At 39.6% G+C, this 21,312-nt stretch overlaps 1 protein-coding gene across 1 annotated transcript in view; it reads right to left on the reverse strand.

Annotated features, from left to right (window-relative positions):
- Positions 1 to 21,312, reverse strand: part of EFL1 (elongation factor like GTPase 1) — a 137,703-nt gene that overhangs the window by 100,075 nt on the left and 16,316 nt on the right. Inside the window, exons 5-11 of the mRNA XM_047794488.1 lie at positions 20,440 to 20,573; positions 18,212 to 18,349; positions 16,216 to 16,430; positions 7,155 to 7,278; positions 4,602 to 4,678; positions 3,731 to 3,867; positions 2,893 to 3,015 (exon numbers count right to left, since the gene is read on the reverse strand). Of these exons, the coding sequence (XP_047650444.1) occupies positions 2,893 to 3,015; positions 3,731 to 3,867; positions 4,602 to 4,678; positions 7,155 to 7,278; positions 16,216 to 16,430; positions 18,212 to 18,349; positions 20,440 to 20,573 (948 nt within the window). The remainder of the gene's footprint in view (positions 1 to 2,892; positions 3,016 to 3,730; positions 3,868 to 4,601; positions 4,679 to 7,154; positions 7,279 to 16,215; positions 16,431 to 18,211; positions 18,350 to 20,439; positions 20,574 to 21,312) is intronic.

The raw sequence follows: 21,312 nt of genomic DNA on the forward strand, positions 1-21,312 counted from the left end.
TTCTGGATATATTTCAGAGACAGCAAAGAGGATTTGCAGGTGGATGGATGCAGGGGTGTGAGATAAATGTGGGAATTGGGAGCATGTCGTTGTTGCGTAAAGCCTTGCAATCAGACTAGGTCACCGAGAGAGTGACTACAGGTAGAAAAGAAGATTAAGTCCAAAAACTAAGCCTTGCTTGAGACATCCCACAGCCAAAACATCAGGGAGATGGAGAGAAACTGTAAAAAGAGGTAAGAATAAACAGCCAGCTCTGATGGCAAATATCTGGCTTGGCTTCTTGGCCTCAAGAGACTATTAGTAGTTCAATCTGGAGATTGCTTATGACAAGTTCTAGCAAAGAAGATTTAAAAGAGCCTATATGGTCAATTGCTATTCTTGCTGGACCTATATAAATTATCAGGCCAAGTTTAAAGAAACTAAACTTATTTTGCAAACAAATTAGTCGTAACTTGGCTAACCTGGATAGCAATGAAGGTGATTTTTTTTATTTTAAAGTTTTACTGAAGTATAATTGATTTAAAATGTTGTGATAGGTGATTTTATAGAGGAAAAATTACGTTTCAATAAAAACTACGATACATACTTGTGGAAAATAGATTCTAGTTCTGTTTACCATCTTTTGAGGTTTTGTTTTCCTACCTATAAACTAGACTGGATCCTGAATTTTTCTAGTTTCCTCAAATATTTGGCTACAACTCTCCAAACTAACATTTCCAATTTTTCTCCCACTCTGGTTTGGAATCATTGAGAACCACAGCTGCCCCTTTCCTGAAGCCCTGCAAACTAAAGCTAAACAACTTGACATAAACTTGAAAGATCACACAACAGCCCATGCAGACAATCTTCAGGCCAGTATAAGCCACTCAGAAAGTTTACCTAGGAGTTCCCATTGTGGCTCAGCAGTTAATGAATCTGACTAGGATCCATGAAGACACAGGTTCGATCCCTGGCCTTGCTCAGTGGGTTAAGGATCCAGCGTTGTCGTGAGGTATGGCGTAGGTAGCAGACGTGGCTGGGATCCCGAGTGGCTGTGGCTGAAGGGTAGGCCAGCAGCTGTAGCTCTGATTGGACCCCTAGCCTGGGAACTTCCATATGCCGCAAGTCTGGCCCCCAAAAGACAAAAAAAAAAAAAAAAAGAAAGAAAGTTTACCTAAACCCTCACTTGACATCATCAAAGACATTTCAAACTTGACTTGTCAAGAGGCAAAAGATGCTTGACTCTGACATCTAGAAATATGTCTTTTTTGGGCCGCACCTGCAGCATATGGAAGTTCCCAGGCTAGGGGTCAAGTCGGAGCTGCTGCTGCCAGCCTACACCACAGCCACAGCAACGCCAGATCCGACTGTGTGTCTGCAACCTACACCACAGCTCATGGCAATGCAGGATTCTTAACCCACTGAGTAAGGCCAGGGATTGAACCCGCATCCTCATGGATACTAGTCAGGTTCATTACTGCTGAGCCACAACAGAACTTCTGACATCTAGAAATCTTGAGTGGCTGCCCTCTAGGCTCAGACATTGGTTTATAATTTGCTCCAACCATTAACCTTTTTCTTTTGTCTCAATAGAAATGCCTCTTATAAATATGTAATATCTAACTGTGAGCTCCTTATAAGCCTACCTGCATCACTGCCTCCACTCTGTCAATAGACACACCAGTTGTCAGGACTAAGACACCAGTTTAATGAGATGGAAGAATCTACCAACTCAGCTTCTGGACTGTGAAACTTCTTGAAGTTTCAAAGGCAGAACTATAGAAAAGCAAAATATGCCAACTCAACATGCGTTTCTTTGGCATGAGGATTAATTTAGGCTGATTACTTTTAAGAAACAGAGACTCAGGAAGTCCTTTCATGTTCCACTTAGCTTTCTAGATAATTCCGATAAAGGGTCTGTTCCCGGAACAGAGCTACCACCAGAAATACCTGCAAAGAATATGGAGACGTGGGGGAGAACACCTGGCAGGGCCTAGAGATCAGAGTCCACTCTGTGTCCCAGAAAACACTTTTTTTTTTAACCAATCTTTTCTTTTTTCATCTTCATGTGAGTGAGTTGCTTTCCTCCCCTCTGACATCCCAAACCACTAAGAGTATTTAAGGTGCCATCTCGCACGTTGCTCAGTTTTCCTGGGTCTCTACCTGCATATACATTATTAAACTCTTGTTTGGTTTCCTCTTGTTTAAATATAAAGAAAAGGGGGGGGGGGATAAATAGCTAGGGAGACAGGAAGAAAAGCAGAAGCATGTGGAAGCCTAGAATCCAGGAAAAAAAGGGTCTCAAGGAGGAAGGAGTGACAGATCTAGTCAGATGAGGACTGAAAACTGGCTGTTAGATTTAACACAGGAGAGTCAACAGTGGCCCTGAGAACAGCCATGACTTGACAGACAGGGGCTGCAAACTCAAGAGAACGGGAGAGGGTGAGCACATACAGATGAATTCCACAGAGCCTCCCAGAGCCTGCAAGGGAGCTCCCTGTCACAGGGAGCGCATACAGAGGGCTGGCTAACAGCACAGACACCGGAATCACTTTTCCACCATCCCTAGGGACAAGGTCATGGGGGTGATGCAGCACTTCAGGAACACATCCCTGGCTCTTTAGGAGGATGGAATAGAGCATGCTTATAAGACTATGAACTGCGATCAAGGCAAAAGAGAGGGGTCTCAGAGTCTGCGGTCTCCCCATTCCCCTGGCGGAGCAAAATGGCTACAGCAAAACTGAAACGTCAGAAAACAAACAGCAACTGGTGAAATGTCACTTGTGAAATTGTTTATCTACAGAACTGATCATTTGGCCATTTAACATACTAGCATTCAGCAAACTGGTCTAGAAGAGCCTTGACTTAGGACGATCAAAAATATGCTACGTGCCATGTTCATCTTTACCTCACCTGCTTTCAGGGCCTGGGTTTCCGGAGGAAGGGAATCGAATGTTTGTGATCCTGCGCACATCAGCTTCTCCACTCTCTCGGCCGTAATATCAAGAGGACTAGGAAGCTTCTGACACACCATAGCTGAAGTCTGCTGTTAAGAACTCAAAACCTTGAGCAAGTGCCCTCCACCTTGGCAGAGATTCACAGTACACCCTAAATGCTGAGGTTAATGTATGTCTATACAATGCCTGCGCTGTAGGGTAATAATACTCTATGCATCACATCTCAAAATACGGCTACAACCTCAGGGAGTTCATGGACTCGCTAGAGCCCAGAAGAGGTCCTCACGATAGACATTCTAATACCAACATCCTATGGAACAAATGAGGACAACAAAGCTTACCAGCTTGACTACCTGTGACCTTTAAGTCCTCAACATTTTTTCATATGGTTTCCGTCTCTATAAACTCTTATAAAACAGCCATTAGCCATGAGGGTGGTACAAGAAGATCCCCCACCAAAGCCAGTGTCACTGCAGGGGTGTATGTCTATCACAGCTCTGAGATCCACCGCTGGTCCACGCCCACGAAATGGCACCCTCCAGCCCACCTCATGGGTACTGCTGAGGACACACACATCAATGAAAAGAAGATAGTCTAAGCTAATCTATAAAATTACTTTAGTTAATGTAAACCATTTAAAATCCAGTCTTTTTGGAGTCACTAAAGGGATAGGAACTATCAAAAGCTAAAGAAAATACGGGTCTAAAATGAACTGGTTTTAGACACTGGGTTTTTTTTTTTTCTTGTTTCGTCAAATCTGTGATTCCATTAAAAACCATTAAAATAAAGGATACCAAGAACAGCTTGAGATATGGGTAGCCACTGGCTGCAAATAGCATTGATCTGAACTTTAGGATCTGAATGTCGTGCCTCCCGGGCTCCAATCTTTAATCCTAAAGAAGTCACTATTTTATCAATTTTTTCTTTGTCCCTGTAGTAAACAAGAGATGGACAGGGATGGGGGAGAGGGGGAGAAAGATCACATAAAGATGCCAAGGAACAGTGAAGAAAAGGAAATCATCCTTATTGAACACATTCATTCCTAATGCATTATTTTACTACAAAAAAAGTAAAAATGCTTAAAGGGGCTCGAGCCACAGGAGGAAAGTACTCAACCTCTGCTTGTGCACTTCCAAACGAACTTCTCTTTAAAACTGCCCATGAAGCACTATTCCACAAGCTCCTTAAACAAGCTGTGTTTATTGGTAAAGCAATTTTATAAATAAATTCTAAAAAAAATAATTGTTCCACCTCTGGCACAATTTAGAAAATAAATGTACTAAAGCAAACTTTCCTTTCCCCTTGAATTGGGCAAGTTTTTCCCCAAGTTCCCCATTAATGATCCTTGATATCAAGCACCTTTTCAATTATAATTACTATTTTACTTTAAACTGGGTTTGTAAAAACAAAGGTCTAATATTTCTTTCCATTCCTTTATCTCTTCACCTGATCACTCTATGAAATATCACTGTTCTGTCCCTCCTGTCATTCTTTATTTGGGTTACACAAACCCCTTTAATTTGTTTCCAAGCCCTGTAATCAACTCCTCTGTAAAGGCTCTGTTCACTTTCTCAGTCTGTCTGAGCTTTCTGAAGTATAACCTATCGAACTGAAAAGGGAGGCAAATTATACCACCCCCAGATAAACAATTTATAACAGTCTTACTTTTTCAAGACAGCATCATACAAACTCCATATATTTTCCAGGATCAACTGTACAAATAAAGGCTTCTTTCCTTTTGCCTGTAAAAAAGGATGTATGGGCTTAAATTTCTGAATATGTAATAGGTATCTTACATATGCATTCTTGACATGTTTTATTATCAATATGTTTCATTTCTACTCGAAAATGTTTACTCAGTAGTAAAGTGGAGGAAAGTAGCTATAAGAATGCTTTATTTTATTTTTATTTTTTTATATTATAGTTTTTTTAATTTTTTTATATTTATTTATTTACTTTTTTGTTTTTTGTCTTTTTGCCTTTTCTAGGGCCCCTCCCGCTGCATATGGAGGTTCCCAGGCTAGGGGTCAAATCGGAGCCGTAGCCGCCAGCCTACGCCAGAGCCACAGCAACTCGGGATCCGAGCCGAGTCTGCAACCTACACCACAGTTCACAGGAACGCCGGATCCTTAACCCACTGAGCAAGGCCAGGGATCAAACCCACAACCTCATGGTTCCTAGTCGGATTCGTTAACCACTGAGCCACGAAGGGAACTCCTATAAGAATTCTTTAAATAGCCAATGATCCACAATCAATAAGAATGCACTGTTCTCTTCCTCCAGGACCTTAGACTTCACAAATGAGACCATTTGGGGGATACATCACTGCAGCTGCCCTTCCACTGCGATCAAAGGAAAACATGGTGCCCAAGCTGAGAGCTAAAACTTCATGCTAAAATTTCCATGAGCTTCATTCTAAAGAGTGTTCTTAAACACGAAAAATGTTTAACTTAAGGAAGAGGATATTAAAAAAAAATTGTTACTATTTCTCCTACCAAACTATGTGAAATAATAGTTAGGGCACTTTGAGATGGATACTCTCACATATACAAGAGATGAAAGAGAAACTGATACCAATCTTTCGGAAGAGCTATGGCAAGGTATTAGGAAATTAAGCCATTACCTCTGAATGCCCAGTTTAAAAAAAAAAAAGGTCATTAGGAAGACATAAAAATGTATGCATAAAGATGCCCATCACAGCTGACTTAAAATATCAAGATGTTTGAGGAAAAAGAAATAAAAACTATGTCCAATTCTATGATAATGAGTACATAAATGATGACGTACTCACAAAATAAAATACTAACAAGGTACTCATTATGTGAGAGGAACTGATCTAAAGACTTTTTTGGGATATTTCATATGATTATAATAACCACCCTATAAGATAAGTACTATCATGTCCAATCTGCAGGTGAAAAAACTGAGACAAATGTCACAGAGCTAGTAAGTGGTAAAGCTGAGACTCAAATACAGAGTCAGATTCTAAATCTATGCTCTTTTCTACCTTGCTACACTGGCTCCTCTTAAATATACCGTTTAGGAAGTTCCCTTGTGGTGCAGTGGGTTAAGGATCCAGCATTGCCACAGCTGCAGATCAGGTTTAATCCCTGGCTCAGGAGCTTCTACATGCCACTAGTGCAGCCAAAATATAGATATTATTTATGAAAAGCTTTTAATGGCAAGGGAATATGTCCACAATATAATGTCAAGCAAAAAAGCAGCTTGAAAAAATTTTTAAAAAGCAGCTATGCTATATCAAGAGTATAATCTCAACCAAGGGATGTATGTATCTATCCAGCATGAAAGAAATGAAAACCATAGCATCAGCAGCGCTGGTTTCTGAATTTTTTCTTTCCTATAGCCTTTATACTTATGAGAACTTTCTAAAAGGAATATATATATACTCTTAAGTGAGAATAAATTTAGAAACTCCTGAATTTCATATTTAAAAATAAGCTTCAAGAAAAGCATCCTTTGAAGCTATGTGACTTGGTAGCCCTTCATCACCTCTATCTATAGAATGAAGTGTCCTGGGGAGCACCTGCCTCTCTCCCTCAGCACTGCATGGGGACCAGCATCCAATGAGAGAAGGCTAAGACTAGGAACGCAGTGTGAGCGGCACAGTGATATCTAAAATCGATGTCTCTTGGAGTTCCCGTGAGGCTCAGTAGGTTAAGAACCTGCCATAGTGTCCATGAGGATGTGGGTTCAACCCTGGCCATGCTCATTGGGTTAAGGATCCAGCATTGCCACAAGCGGCAGCAGAGGTCACAGATGCAGCCCAGATCCTGCATGGCTGTGACTGTGGCATAGGCCATCAGCTGCAACTTCGATTCAAACCGTGGCCTGGGAACTTCCATATGCCACAGTTGAAAAAAAAAAAAAGAATAAAAGAGCTGTCTCTTTATGAAGGGGACACACAAATGCATGATGCAAAATACTGTAAGTTCACGAGCCCAGGATCTGAGCTTTTTGTTCCTCTTGAGAAGGAAAAAAAAAAAAAAAAAATGAAGGCAGTCCTTTGTTCCTTATATTTACAGAACTCTATTTAAGCAATACTTGAAAATAAGACACATGAGCTTTAACCAAATAGAGTAAAAAAATCCCTCATAAACTGACTTGCATTAACAAGGCCATATTATGGGTGTGTTACAGTTCAGGTTTTCAAAGGGCAAGAATGTGACCAAGGATCAGCAGGGACATACGCCACATTACCTGATCAACCTTCATAATCTTCTTAGCCTTCATATTTATATAATAATCTCCCCACAAGGTTTTCAAAAGAACTTCTTTTCTGATGCCAGTTTTTTGACTGTAGATTTTGGCAAAGTGCTCGATTCTGAAAGAAAAGCAAGTGTTCCTGTTATTAACAACAACAGGAAGAAGTCTGAGGAGAGCTAGCACGTGACTGTTCCTGTGCCAGGTACTGTTCAATGTGCTTTCAACATTACTAAACATAATCATTTCAACTCTCTGACAAGGAAGGTACTAATTATCTCCCCCAGTTTACAGAAAAGGATAATGAAGCACGAGATATCACATAATGAAGTTGGGATTCAAACCCAAGCAGTCTGGCTCCAGAGCCCACGGTCCTGTCCAACTTTCCCTATATTCATACAGATTAGAATGCATGCCACAGCTCCCTTTTACTTAATTTTGCATGTGTATAAAAGTAAGAAGAACAATGCCCAAGGAAACAGAGGCTCCAGCTGCCCACCACACCTACGCCAACAATAGACTTGGCTTTAGCCCTCCACAACTAAAGATGCCCGTGGCTCACAAAGAAAACAAATTCTAGACCCAGAACCTGCCAAAAAAAAAGGCTTTTTAGCATCGTGGATTAAGTAGGAAACAGATATATACTAACTTAACTCTCTCCAGCCCTTAGAGAAACCAGTTAGCACCAGGTCTGCTCTGCTGCAAACCCAGCCACATGAGAGCAGTCACTAGACAAATAAGGATACTATATGTTACAGTGTCTGCACTGTCTGGATAAAGGACCTAGGAAAAATACCTTTTCTGCAGGAAATGGTATATTCCTACATAATCTAAGGTTTGAGTCCAACTCTCAAAACACCAGCATCTTAAAAGATGCCTGTTACTATATTCTGCAACGCAAAAGGAATCCAAAGTTAACAGACTCTAGGCAATTTCTTTACCTGTCAGTCAGCAATGTGGAACGCAGGTGTTAACTACAACCAAGTACAGTTAGTTGATATTCTCTTATGATAATGGAAGCCTGGTGGGAGCAGTAAGAAGCTAGAGGAATGGAAGTTTATTAACTTACAGTTGGAACCAGAAGTATAAAGAGCATCAGGCAGTACCTTAGAAGCAAAAAGTAGACACTAGAGAAACTGCTGGAGATAAATATCCTGTGCCCCCTCTCACTAAGGGCCCAAGAAGAAAAAAATACCCAATCAGGAATCAAAATTCAAATTTGACAACTATAAGCTACTGATATTCTGAAAGAGCTGCCTCAAGAGTCCATTACTTTCAAAGTAATCCACTATTGTAAGTTTTATTTCCCATTTGATTCAACACTGATTTATTTTTGGTAGAGGGTTTTTCTAATTTTCCAAAATGTTAGTTTCTATTAATTATGATTGACACATCATATAAAAACTTATTTATAAATTATGTATATAACGTATATAATTAAAGAATTTACATTATTTATATGTTATATCACTATATTGTTAATTTATACTTTCTTTTGTCTGAAGGACGGAATCTTTTTTCTCTTTATAAATTCTTTTTTATGTTTTTATTTTTTATATAATGATTTTTATTTTTTCTATTATAGTTAGCTTACAGTGTTCTGTTAATTTTCTACTGTATAGCAACGTGACCCAGTCACACACACACACACTCTTTTTCTCACGTTATCCTCCGTCTTGCTCCATCACAAGTGTTCTTGCCTTACTCCACAGACCTACAGCTTTCATGCTATGGATGGCTGAAAGGAGCACTCTTGGTCTCTCAACCACTTCTCCACAAGTGAGAAGGCGGCCAAGAGCCAACATTTATTGGGCAGAGTTCCTATGTCTCAAAAATACTAGCTCTGTCTTGCAGCCTGCTCCAGGGATTAGCAGAAAGAGCCAAGCCTCTTCCTGGACTTCTTATAAAGTTCACTAGAGCAAGGCAGAGAACCTTCTTTCCAGGTGCAAGTCAGTAGACCGTCCTCTCACCCTGGGCTTCCCATTTGTCAACACCGGATTTTGCCAGGTAGCCTGCAATCCTCCATGCAGATCTGCAGATCCATTATAGAACCCATAGCAGGGAAACAACAGAAGGCAACTACTGTGGCCTGAAGTCCCAAGCGCATTCTCCAACGTAACTTTACCAAGGAGCCCTGTTCTTTACAGTAGTGCTTGCTGGGGCCTCCATGAATACAGCCAACATTTTGATCACCATATTGGCAACCTGGGTTTATTCTTAGTTAAAAACTGGAGATAACGACTGAGTCATTAGTGTATCCCCTTTCAACATACTTTATGCTCTTTGAACTTGAATTAGCTTTTTGCCTGATACAGGACCAATTTTTATATATATCCTTCACTGACACTTTTTAAATTGTGAAAGCTGGGCCACACACTCTTTTGTGTTCAAGGTACACAACAGATTAATGTTAATTGTACCTTTCTAAGACATTACTGCACAAGGACAAAACCCTTAGGAAGGGCTTTTGGTAGTCCCTTCTATTTTTCTTTTTTCTTTTTAGGGCCAAATCTGTGGCATATGGGAGTTCCCAGGCTAGGGGCTGTAGGGGTCGAATCAGAGCTGCAGCTGCCAGCCTAACCAAAGCTACAGCAACGCAGGATTTGAGCCCCATCTGCAACCTGCGGCAACGCCAGATCTTTAACCCACTGAGCAAGGCCAGGGATTGAAAGCCACATCCTCATGGATACTGATCCTTAACTGGCTAAGCCACAACAGGAACTCCCCCACTGTCTCTTCTTTTCCCGTCCCTGTTTTACAGAGTTGGAACTAGATTGTTGCTGCCACCTACCCAAGTCAATGTGTTTCTGCTTTTTCAGAGTAGATTCTCCTGGAGTAACAACTATTAAGAGGACAGATTTAGGCGGTATAGCCACTAGTCAAACTTCTTATTCCTGTTCCTTTCTTTACGTGAGAGTTTATAGACCCATCTTCCAAATTCTAAAATGTGTTCATTTCCCACATTTTTGTGACACATGAAGTTGCCAACCTTCCCTGTACACTAACATTTTAGAGGAAAATTGGGAAGGGTCTCCAGTGCTTTCATTTCTACCACCCTCTTCTCATAAATTAACTCTTTAACTTGTTGAGAACAGGCACTAACAAATCCCCAAAGATGACCTGGTCTAATACAGAGGAATTCATTTATTGACTGAATGCAAAAATGTCCAAAGTTGTGAGGGATACCGAAGCTACCCTCATTCTAATCATGCAAGCCTTTCTCCATTCCTTCTTTCACTATAAACTTTCCCCAATTTGTGAGATTTAAATTAAAATTCTCATAATTCAGTTATTTAAGAAAATCATTACAAGAAAAGGACAAGCCCCCCACCTTGTGGCGCACTAGCAAAACGCTTACAAATTAGGGTATCAATAGGTCTGACCCTGTCATTAAGACTGAATGAATCACTGTACTTCTTAGCTCAAAAAGGAGTTGTGACTCAGTAGGTTAAGAACCCAACACAGTGTCTGTGATGATGCAGGTTCAATCCCTGGCTTCACGCATGGGTTAAGGATCTATCATTACTATAAGCTGCAGAGTAGATCATAGATGCAGCTCGGATCTGTTGTTGCTATGGCTGTGAAGGAGACTCCAGCTGCAGCTCTGATTCAACCCCTAGCCCAGGAACTTTCATATGCTGCTTAGAAATCATCATAGTCCAATATTATTATTTTTCAGATGAGGAAACTGAGGCCCAGCAAGGTGATATTAGTAAGTCATCAACCACACATGAAAATGAAAAGTTCACATTTTCAGCAGGTTTGTAATGTCCATTTTCATTATATATCCATCATCTGAATTTAATTAAGTCCAATATGAACTTTATAGGCATCAAGTAAACCAAAATATCTATAATTTATTACAAACTAACACAGAGGAATTATAGCACTATACTGCCCAAGGCAAAATGTGCTCAGTCAAAAGGAAGTGGAAGAGCAAGTTCCTGTAAAAAGGAGTACAAGGAACAGCCAAGGTTGGTTTCACCTGGTGCATTACTTCTGTTGCGATCATCCCTGTAAATTATATATAAGGTTAAATAAGCCCACAACTAAAGTCAATTTCATTATATGCCCACAACTGTTTATCCAAGCTGAAGACATTTTTCTCAAAGTAAAACTCCTTTGAATTTTGTGATTCCACAAGTCAGTAATGACTGTGGTTAGAAATGTAATTAATTACCAACCACATTCGAAAACTGGGATCACTATTACTTGCTCTGAGCATGTACATATCCAGAGGGGGAATTAGAAAAAACAAGAGTCCCTATCCTCATAGTAAGGATCCCACAGAAGCACTTGGTAAGAAAGCATGAACTTCAGTGTCAGGCAGACTTTATCAGCTCTGCCACTCAGTGGCTGAGTGACTGTTTAACAAATTGATCAATGTCTTTGAACCTGGGATAATAAATACTAATATCTATTTAAAAGGACTATTCCAGAAATTCAATGAAATAATTTAGAGTGACTAGCTCAATGGCTAGCATATGTACATCCTCAATAAAATTAGTTTCTTTGCATATTAACTTCTGCTAGTGTAGATGATAAAATTTGATGATGTATCTGCTCATATATGCATAAATAACCTATGGATGACACATTAAAAAACTGCCCGGACAAACTAGTTTCCTATGGGGAAATGAACTAAAAAAGCTAAGGGGTGGGGTGGGAGACTTTTCATGGTATTCATTTTCGTACCTTCTGAATTTTGTAATTTATTGAAAGAATAAGGTTTAAAAATATAGAGGACTTCCCACTATGGCTCAGTGGAAATGACCCCGATTAGTATCCATGAGGATGTGGGTTCAATCCCTGGCCTCGCTCAGTGGGTTAAGGCTCCAGTGTTGCCTCGAGCTGCAGTGAAGGTTGCAGATGTGACTTGGATCCCGTGTTGCTGTGGCTATGATGCAGGCTAGCAGCTATAGCTCCTATTCAACCCCTAACCTGGGAACTTCCAGAGACCACAGGTGTGGTCCTAAAAAGCAAAATAAAACAAAAAAAAATTATATGTAAAATTTACAAAAAGATGCAAGACTGGCTGAATATTCAAAAATCAATCAGTGTAATCTATACTAATAGAGGAGAAAAATCACTAGATTATATTCATTGATACATTTGAATGTATTCATTGATACATATATTCACTGAAAAAGCATTTGACAAAATTTGACATCCATCCATAGCAGTAACTCTCAGAAAAAAAGGGATGCAGGGGAACTTCCTCAACTTGACAAAGAACATTTAAAAATAACTTAGAGCCATTATTACATCTCTTGGTGAAAGACTGAATGCTTTTCTCCAAAGATCAGGAACAAGCCAAGGAGGTCTACTTTTCCCACTCTTACTCAAGTAGTGCTGGAAGTTCTTGTCAGTGCAATAAGACAAGGGAAAAAAATGGCAAAGGAAAGGAAGAAATAAAACAATCCCTATTTGCAAGTGACATGACTGTCTTGTAGAAAATCCCAAGACATCTACAAAAAACTCTGAGAACTATTAAGTGGGTTTAGGAAGGTCACAGTACACGAGATCAACACATGAAAATCAATTAACTGTATTTCTATCTAGTAGAAATGAATACATGAACACCAAAATAAAAAATACAATACCATTTATAACTGTTAAAAAAAAAAGAAAAATTAGGTGCAAACCTAATACAATATGTACAGGACTTAAATGCTGAAAACTATGAAATGCTGCTGAAAGAAATCAAGGAAAATCTAAATAAATGGAGACACATAGAGTGTCCATGGATTAGAACATTCAACATAGTAAAGACATCAATTCTCCTCAAATTGGTATACAAGTTTACCATGCATCTTCTATGAAAATCCTAGCAAAATTTTTTTGCATATACGAAGATTACTATAAAATGTATATGGAAAGGCACAGGCCCTTGAACAGCTAAAACGACTTTGAAACAATCCACCTAATTTCAAGATTTACAAAGAGTAATCAAGACTATGTGGTACTGATGGAAAGATACAGAGATCAATGAAACAGACCACAATACACAGAAATAGACCCACATAAAGATGCCCAACTGGGAGTTCCCACTGTAGCACAAAGGGATGGTCAGTGTCTCTGCAGCACTGGGACACAAGTTTCCTGGCCCAGCGCAGTGGGTTAAAGATCTTGCATTTCCACAGCTATGGCACAGGTTGCAACTGTGGCTTGGATCTGATCCCTGATCCAGGAACTCCATATGCTGTGGTGCAGATGAAAAAGAAAAAAAAAAGAAAAGAAAAAAAGAAAAAAAAGATGTCCAACTGATTCAAACAAAGGTACAAAAACAATTCAATAGAGGAAATATAGCCTTTTCAATAAACGGTGATGAAATAAATGTCAGCCACGGCCCAAACATATGAAACTTGACCCAAGCCTTACATCATATGTATAAAACTCAAGATGGATTGCAGACTTAAAAGGAAAACCGTAAAACTTCTGGAAAAAACATGAAAGAAAATCTTCAGGATCTAGAGCTAATGCAAAGTTCTTAAACTTAACCACAAAAGTATAATTCATAAAGGAAAAATTAAACTGGACCTCCACTCAAAAACTTTGCTCTGTGAAAGATACTTAATAAAGATGAAAAACCAAACTTTAGACTGGGAAAAAAATACTTATACATATGAGACAAAGACTAATATCTAGACTATACAAAAAGTTCTCAAAGCTCAAACAGTAACAAAAATAAAAAATAAAATCAGAAAATGGGCAAAAGACTATATAGCAAAGGAGATAATTAACAAAATGAAACGGCAATCTAAAGAACTGGAGAAAATATCTGCCAATTACATATCTGATAAGGGGTTAATATCCAAAATATGCCAAAAACTCATACAACTCAACAGCCAAACCCCCAAACAACCCAATTTAAAAAAGGGCAGAGGCTCTGAATAGAATTTATCTAAGGAACACATATAGATGGCCAACAGGTTTATGAAAAGATACTCAACATCACTAATTATCGGGGAAATGTAAGTCAAATGACAACAAGTTACTACCTCACACCTGTTAGAATGACTATCATCAAAAAGACAAATAAGCGTTGGCTAGGATGGGAAGGAAAGGAAACCCCTGTGCACTGTTCATGGAAATGTAAACTGGGTACAACCACTATGGAAAATATGATGGAGGGTCTTCAAAAAATTAAAAATTGAATTACAACATGATTCAGTGAGCCCACTTCTGGCTGTTTATGCAACAAACCCTAAAACACTAATTTGAAAAGATATAGACACATCATCTTCACTGCAGCATTATTTATAATAGCCAAGGGATGAAAACAACTGAAGTGTCCACTGACAGATGAATGGATAAAGATGATGTAGTATATATACACACAATGGACTACTACTCAGCCATAAAAAAGAATGCAAACTTGCCATTTGCAACAACATGGTGTTGGACAGAGAAAGATAAAGGTAAATACTGTAAAATCTTGCTCGTGTGGAGACTCTTTAAAAAGCAAAACAAAACCAAAAAAACCAAGCAACTTACAGATACAAAGGGAGTGAGCAGAGGACTGGCAAAATGCGTGACCAAACTCAAAAGGCACAAACTTGCAGTTATTGAAAAAAAAGTCATGGAGTATAATGCATAGCATAGTGACTAAAGTTAATAACACCATAATGTATAAATGAAAGTTCCTAAGAGTCAATCCTAAAAGTCTTCATCACACATATATATAGGTTGTGTAACTAGGTATTGTGATGAAATTATCTAGATTTATTGTGGTGATCACTTCACAACATATGCAAATATCAAATCATTATGTTGTACACTGCAAACCAATATGTTATATGTCAATTATACCTGAATAAAAACAAAACAAAAACAAAATGGATAAAGGACATGAAGAGACATTTCATCCAAGAGGATATACAGATGACAAATCAGCTCATGAAAAGATGTTCAACATCACAAGCTGTTAGGAAAATGCAAATTCAAACCGTAATAACATATCAGTACTCACCTATCAGAATGGCTAAAAAAAGAAAAGAAAAAAAATAATGACAACACCAAATGATGGTGAGGATGTGAAAAAACTGGATCACTCCTACACTGCTGGTGGGGATATAAAATGGTATACACACTCTGGAAAAGGTTGACAGTTTCTTTAAAACCTAAACATACAAGCACCCAATGACTTAGCAAATGCACTCCCGGGTATTCATCCCAAAGAAATAAAAACTTACATTCACATAAAAACCTACACACGAATGCTTATAGCAGCTTTACTCATAATAGTCCCAAACTAGGGAAAAAAAAAAAAAAAAACCCAGAGGTCCTTCAATGAGTAAATGGTTAAGCTGGTTTAACCAGGGTATGGAACACTACTAGGCAATAAAAAGGAACCAACCCACGATACATGCGACAACTTAAGATAGGTCTCTAGAGAGTTACGCTGAAAATTCAATCACAAAAAGGTTACATATTGTTCAATTACATTTCCATAACATTCTTTTTTTTTTTTTGTCTTTTTAGGGCTGCACCTGCAGCATATGGAAGTTCCCAGGCTAGGGGTTGAATAAGAGCTGCAGCTGCAGGCCTACGCCAGAGCCACAGCAATACCAGGTCCAAGCCACGTCTTTGACCTATACCAAGCCAAGAGCAATGCCGGATCCTTAACCCACTGAGTGAGGCCTGGGATTGAACCCGAGTCCTCGTGAATACTAGCTGGATTCGTTTCCACTGTGCCACAATGGGAACTCCTCCTATAACATTCGTGAAATGACATTATGGAAACGGAGAACAGTTAGTCTAGCCGTTAAGGAGGGGTCGGGAATGGGAGAGAAATGGGTGTGACTGTACTAGCATAACGTGAAAGTTCTCTGTGATGATGGACTATACCAATGTTAACTTCCTGGCTGTGCCATTACAGTTCCGGAAGATGTTCCCCTTGGAGGGTCACTGGGTAAAGGAACAAGACAACTCTACGTGTTCTTTCTTACAACTGTATGTGAATCTTTAAAGACCTCAAAATCAAAAGCTTAATTTAAAAAAAGCCAATTGCATATAAAACCCACAAAGAGATTTAACCAGATTCGAACAGACTTACCCAAAGCCCCACCCATCTATTGCACTTGTAAACACCACGTTTCCCTGATCTGGGGAGAAGTAGAGGTGAGAATCATCTGTGTCTTCCAGGCCAGTGCTCCAGTCATACACCTGCTCTCCTTGCTCAGAATGTGGATTCGCTTGGGAGTCAGTCTCTCTCTCTGCTCTTTCTTCTAGGACTTTAGAAGTAAAAAGAGTTCCTGTGAGTGCATTAATCTAGGAGAGATGGTAAAATGGCAGAATGTCATTCGTATGCTTAGCACGTCCGTGACAGGAGACACACTGTCTAAGCCTTGATAAACCTGGTGTCATTGGTCACCCTCTGGGCTCGCGTTAGGCACCCATGGATGGAGCTGACATTTATAGCAATCTTTAACTTACAGGTTATCAACCTATTCTTTCTAAACCCAGGAAAACTAAACCACAGATTTTTGAAAGGTCATTTTTGTGAGTGATGCAAACGCTTGTGTTTTCAGTACCAGGGCCTTAGGGTCACCAGAACTCATGGTTTTCAACCTCCACAATCCTAGTTTGTAACCTTCGTCCACTCCCTCCCCATTTCTCAAATCAGCGGTTTGGGCTGTTCACCACTCTCTTCAGACCCTCTTCCTGACCTCTAACCCCCAACTGTTTTCACTCCCAAGTGAGTGATCTTATTTTCTACCTCAGAGCCTATTCTTCAGAAAGCGTGCGAGCTCCCCATAATCCACCTACAAGCCCACCTCTGTCTACAAATATTGCTGGCCCTACTTCTTCTGCAGCAGGGCTGGAGTGTTTCCCCTGCTCTACCTTTATCATCTCCATCCATTAGCAAATAAATATTCTCAAGTTGGTCTCATCAACGGTACTCCATTGTTTTGAAGAAGACAGTTCAAACCTCCAGGCATGGCACACAAGGTTCCCCACAATCTAGATCCTAGACTCCTTTCTACGCCCACCTCTTGTCACTGCTTAACACAATCTAAATCTTTTTATTTTTTTTCCTTTTTTTTTTTTTTTTTTAGGGCCACATCCATGACATATGGAAGTTTCCAGGCTAGGCATAAAACTGGAGCTGCAGCTGCCGGCCTACACTACAGCCATAGCAGCGCCAGATTCAAGACACATTTGCAACCTATGCCGCGGCTTGTGGCAACGCCAGATTCATAACCCAGAGAGCGAGGCCAGGGATAGAACCTCACAGACACTATGTCAGGTTCTTAACCCACTGAACCGCAACGGGGACTCTTAATTCTTTAACTATAACAAATGGTTGGCACTTCTTTGAATCAAACAGTGTACTATGCCTTTTTTCCCTGATGTCTTTGTATATCTCATCCTTTCCTATCTTGAAGGCCTTTGCCATAATTCTTTACCTGGCAAATGCTACCTCAGTTCCATCTCAAGGCTTCTATTGTGAGACTGTTCCTAATTCTCCCTTCCCTTGACCCAGGCCAGGTGAGGTGGCTCTCATGTATGCTCTCAAATCACACCAGAGTTTATCTCATTGTTCTCCAAATATCTCTTCTAAGTATCTGTCTCCCCTACCACACTGTGAGATCTTTGAAAATAGGCACTCTGACCTGTCTTTATGTTCACAATGCTTAGCACAAAGCAAACATTCAAGAACTCATTTATTCAATATGCAGCTTTGTCAATGTCTACTGAATAAATAAATGGTGACTATTTGGGTAACATTTTATCTAAAGACAGGTAATTAAAAAAAAGCCAGGGTTTCCTAACATTGCTCCACTCTGAAACCAAACTACAAGACTATAAACAAGACATCGTTAAAACCTATTGTCCGAGCTTTATACTCAAGGATGCCTCCTAGAGATGGAGAGGACTCCTGACGTAACACTTATCCTACTGCCTCTGCTGTGGTATGATGACTGCAACACATATGAATCTAAAGAAGTGACTTTTTTAAAACAATGCCTCCTACTCAATTTAGCAACTTGCTTATGACTCTCCTTTGAGCCACAATTTTTAAAATACTCAAATGGAAGATAAAATACCTGTTCTAAAATATTCTTGAGGTGAGAATAGGCCTCTTGCGGGGTGAATTTCAGTTCCACTATCAAGCGATCTATCTTATTAATCACCAAAACCGGACGGATGTTTTCCAGCCAGGCTTGTCGCAGAACGGCCTGTGTCTGATTAAACAGAAAGGAAAATGTAAAGCTCATCATTTGAAATAATTAAAGCATGTTAGAAAATCCTGATTAATAATCAGCTCATTTCCATACTCCTCTATCGCAACTCAGAGCATGCCAGTCAGACAAAGGTGTTCGCCAGACATTCACGAAGTAGTTATTTACAAAGAAAAAACTACAGATAAGAAAAATCATCCTTGTCTTTCTGGAACTGACAATGTATTTAAGAAGGATGAATAAAATTGGGTAAAAGACAGTGAAGAGTTTTGTGGAATTATACACACACACTAACTCACACAAACACAAACAGGCATACATGTCTACTGAATGATTAGAAAACACTCATGTTGCCCAACAGACAGGTCAAAAGACAGAATATTCCCCAGATGTCCTCTGTGTACACCTTCTTGATCCTAAACCCATCTCTCAGAGTTAACTACTATTCTATTCTAAAGTCAGAGCTGTGCATTTTACTTATTTTGTCAGGATACCTAAGACACTATACATGCTAAGGCTGTGCTCTCTAGTTAGGGTACCTGTGCCCTTAGGGGAAATCAGAGCAGAAGCTACAGAATAATTACTACTTATCTTCTTGGGAATATCAAGTTTTCTCCATTTCTACAAGCAAACCTCATTTTAATGCACTCTGCTTTACTGTGCTTCACAGATGGTACATTTTTTTTTTTTACAAACCAAAGGTTTCTGCAACCCTGCATCAAGCAAATCTATCAGTACCTATTTTCCAACAGAATTTGCTTACTTCCTGTCACTATGTTAGATTTTGGCAGTTCCCTCAATACTTCACATTTCTCATTATTAATATATCTGTCATGATCATCTGTGATCTCTGATCTTGATATGATCATCTTGATCAGTTGATGTTGCTACAATTCAGAAATGGTAAGTATTTTTTAAGCAATAGAGTTTTTGTTTTTTTTTTTTTTTTGCTTTGCTTTTTAGGGCCACACCTACTGCATATGGAGGTTCCCAGGTCAGGGGTCCAATTAGAGCTATAGCTGCTGGCCTACACCACAGCCACAGCAACATAAGATTGGAGATGTGTCTGCGAACTGTACCACAGCTCACGGCAAGGCCAGATCCTTAACCCACGGAGCAAGGCCAGGGACCGAACCCACAACCTCATGGTTCCTAGTTGGATTTGTTTCTGCTGAGTCACAATGGGAACTCCCCGAAATAGAGTATTTTTAAATTAAGGTATGTCCAGTGTTTTTTTAGACATAATGCTATCACACACTTAACAGACTATAGTGTAAACATAACTTTTATATGCACTGGGAAACCAAAACAATTCACATGACTCACTTCACTGCAATATTCACTTTTTTGCCATGGTCCAGAACCAAACCTGGGCTATCTCCAAAGTATGCCTGTAATTTAAGCCTTTTATCATTCTTTTTAAAAAACAATGTAAAAAACCCACAAGGTATATTAAGAAGTAGGACACAAAGGTGACAACATTCTTAAAGACAAAACAAAGAAAAATTATTTTAAAAACTGAGCTTAGAGATCCACTCTGAGTTTCATGTTGACCAGAGTTTTATGTTTACTCTGGCCTTAGGGACGGACTTTCTGAACTCTGGTGAGAAAGATAAGAAAGTCTAGATTAAGGATGTGAAGAGTAAGAGAGGGAAGGAAGAAGGTGGAGAGAGTATGTGTGGGTAGGAGGAGGCCTAAGTGTAGACTGAGAAGCCAACAGAAGATAATTTCTCATTTAGGGGGAATTAGCTCAGTATCTTGTTATCAATAACCTCTCACAGTTCAGAAACTTTTCCACTAAAGTAAAACCTCCAGCTCCTCCTAAACATTTCTCCCATTTTTCCCAAGTCCCTCTCCTGGGGAGTATCCCAGACATGTCAACGTATCTTAACAGTCATTCCAATATCCCTTCAAAACTCAGGTGGTTTAACTCCATGACAGACGGGAACACTACTGAATGTGAAACCTAACACCAGCTTTCCGATCGTCAGTACACGTCTAAAGTGGCATAGAGTCATTGACGGCACAGCAGGTTCCTCCTCTTTCCCCACCTTCTTTAACCAGTTAAATATTTCCCTGTTACAATCCACTACCTGCGGACAGACCCCTTCCACAGCATCCACCACAATGATGCACCCATCGCAAATGCGAACGGCCGTCGATACTTCCGAGGAAAAATCCACGTGTCCTGGAGAGTCTATCAGATTAATCAGGTACTCCTCATCATCTGAAAGGAAATGGGAAAAGACATTTTCAGTTGTGCAGGTATACAGAAACTCTTTCTCAGGCAAAAAGAAAAAAGTTAAAAAAAGTTAAAAAAAAAAGGCAAAAGCTCAATCAAGAGCTACCATTTTGATTTAGGAATTCCCAGTGATGGAACTATTGATTCTAAGTAACATCTGTAAAAAACGTTAAGTAGTCTTAATTATTCAAATAATTACCACTTATTAAGAGCTTACTGTGAGCCAGGCACTGTGCTAAACACCTTGAATGTGCTAATCCACACATCTAATGCCTAAGAGTGAAAGCTGTTCAAAGGGGCCGTGGCAGGAAAAGACACAAAGCAGTTGGCCAACTCCTTCCCTACAACTTCCAAAAAAGCAGTGTGTGAATATACTCTCGGTCAAGATTTAGACTCAATCCTACAAAGATTTAAAGAGCAGTCAGTCACTATGTGCCAAGCAGTGTGCTACGCGCTCTCACAAATACTGTCTCCTTTAATCCTAAGGACAAACAAAAGTTTTAAACTTATAGCAGGGTAATAACTCACGCCTACCTGTCCTATTTTAGCACTGAAAGTCTCACATCCCATCAAACGCCAAAGTCAGTCCCAAGCAAACCAGAACTGTCCACCCTTGGTTACACAGATGTCACATTAAATACAATAAGTAAACCCGGCAGAAAGGCAATAATTCGTTAGAATTCTATACTCATTACCCATTTACTACTCAATTTGGTATAATTCT

Source organism: Phacochoerus africanus, chromosome 9 (genome assembly GCF_016906955.1).
Source record: "Phacochoerus africanus isolate WHEZ1 chromosome 9, ROS_Pafr_v1, whole genome shotgun sequence".
In the NCBI taxonomy this organism is placed as follows: Eukaryota; Metazoa; Chordata; class Mammalia; order Artiodactyla; family Suidae; genus Phacochoerus; species Phacochoerus africanus.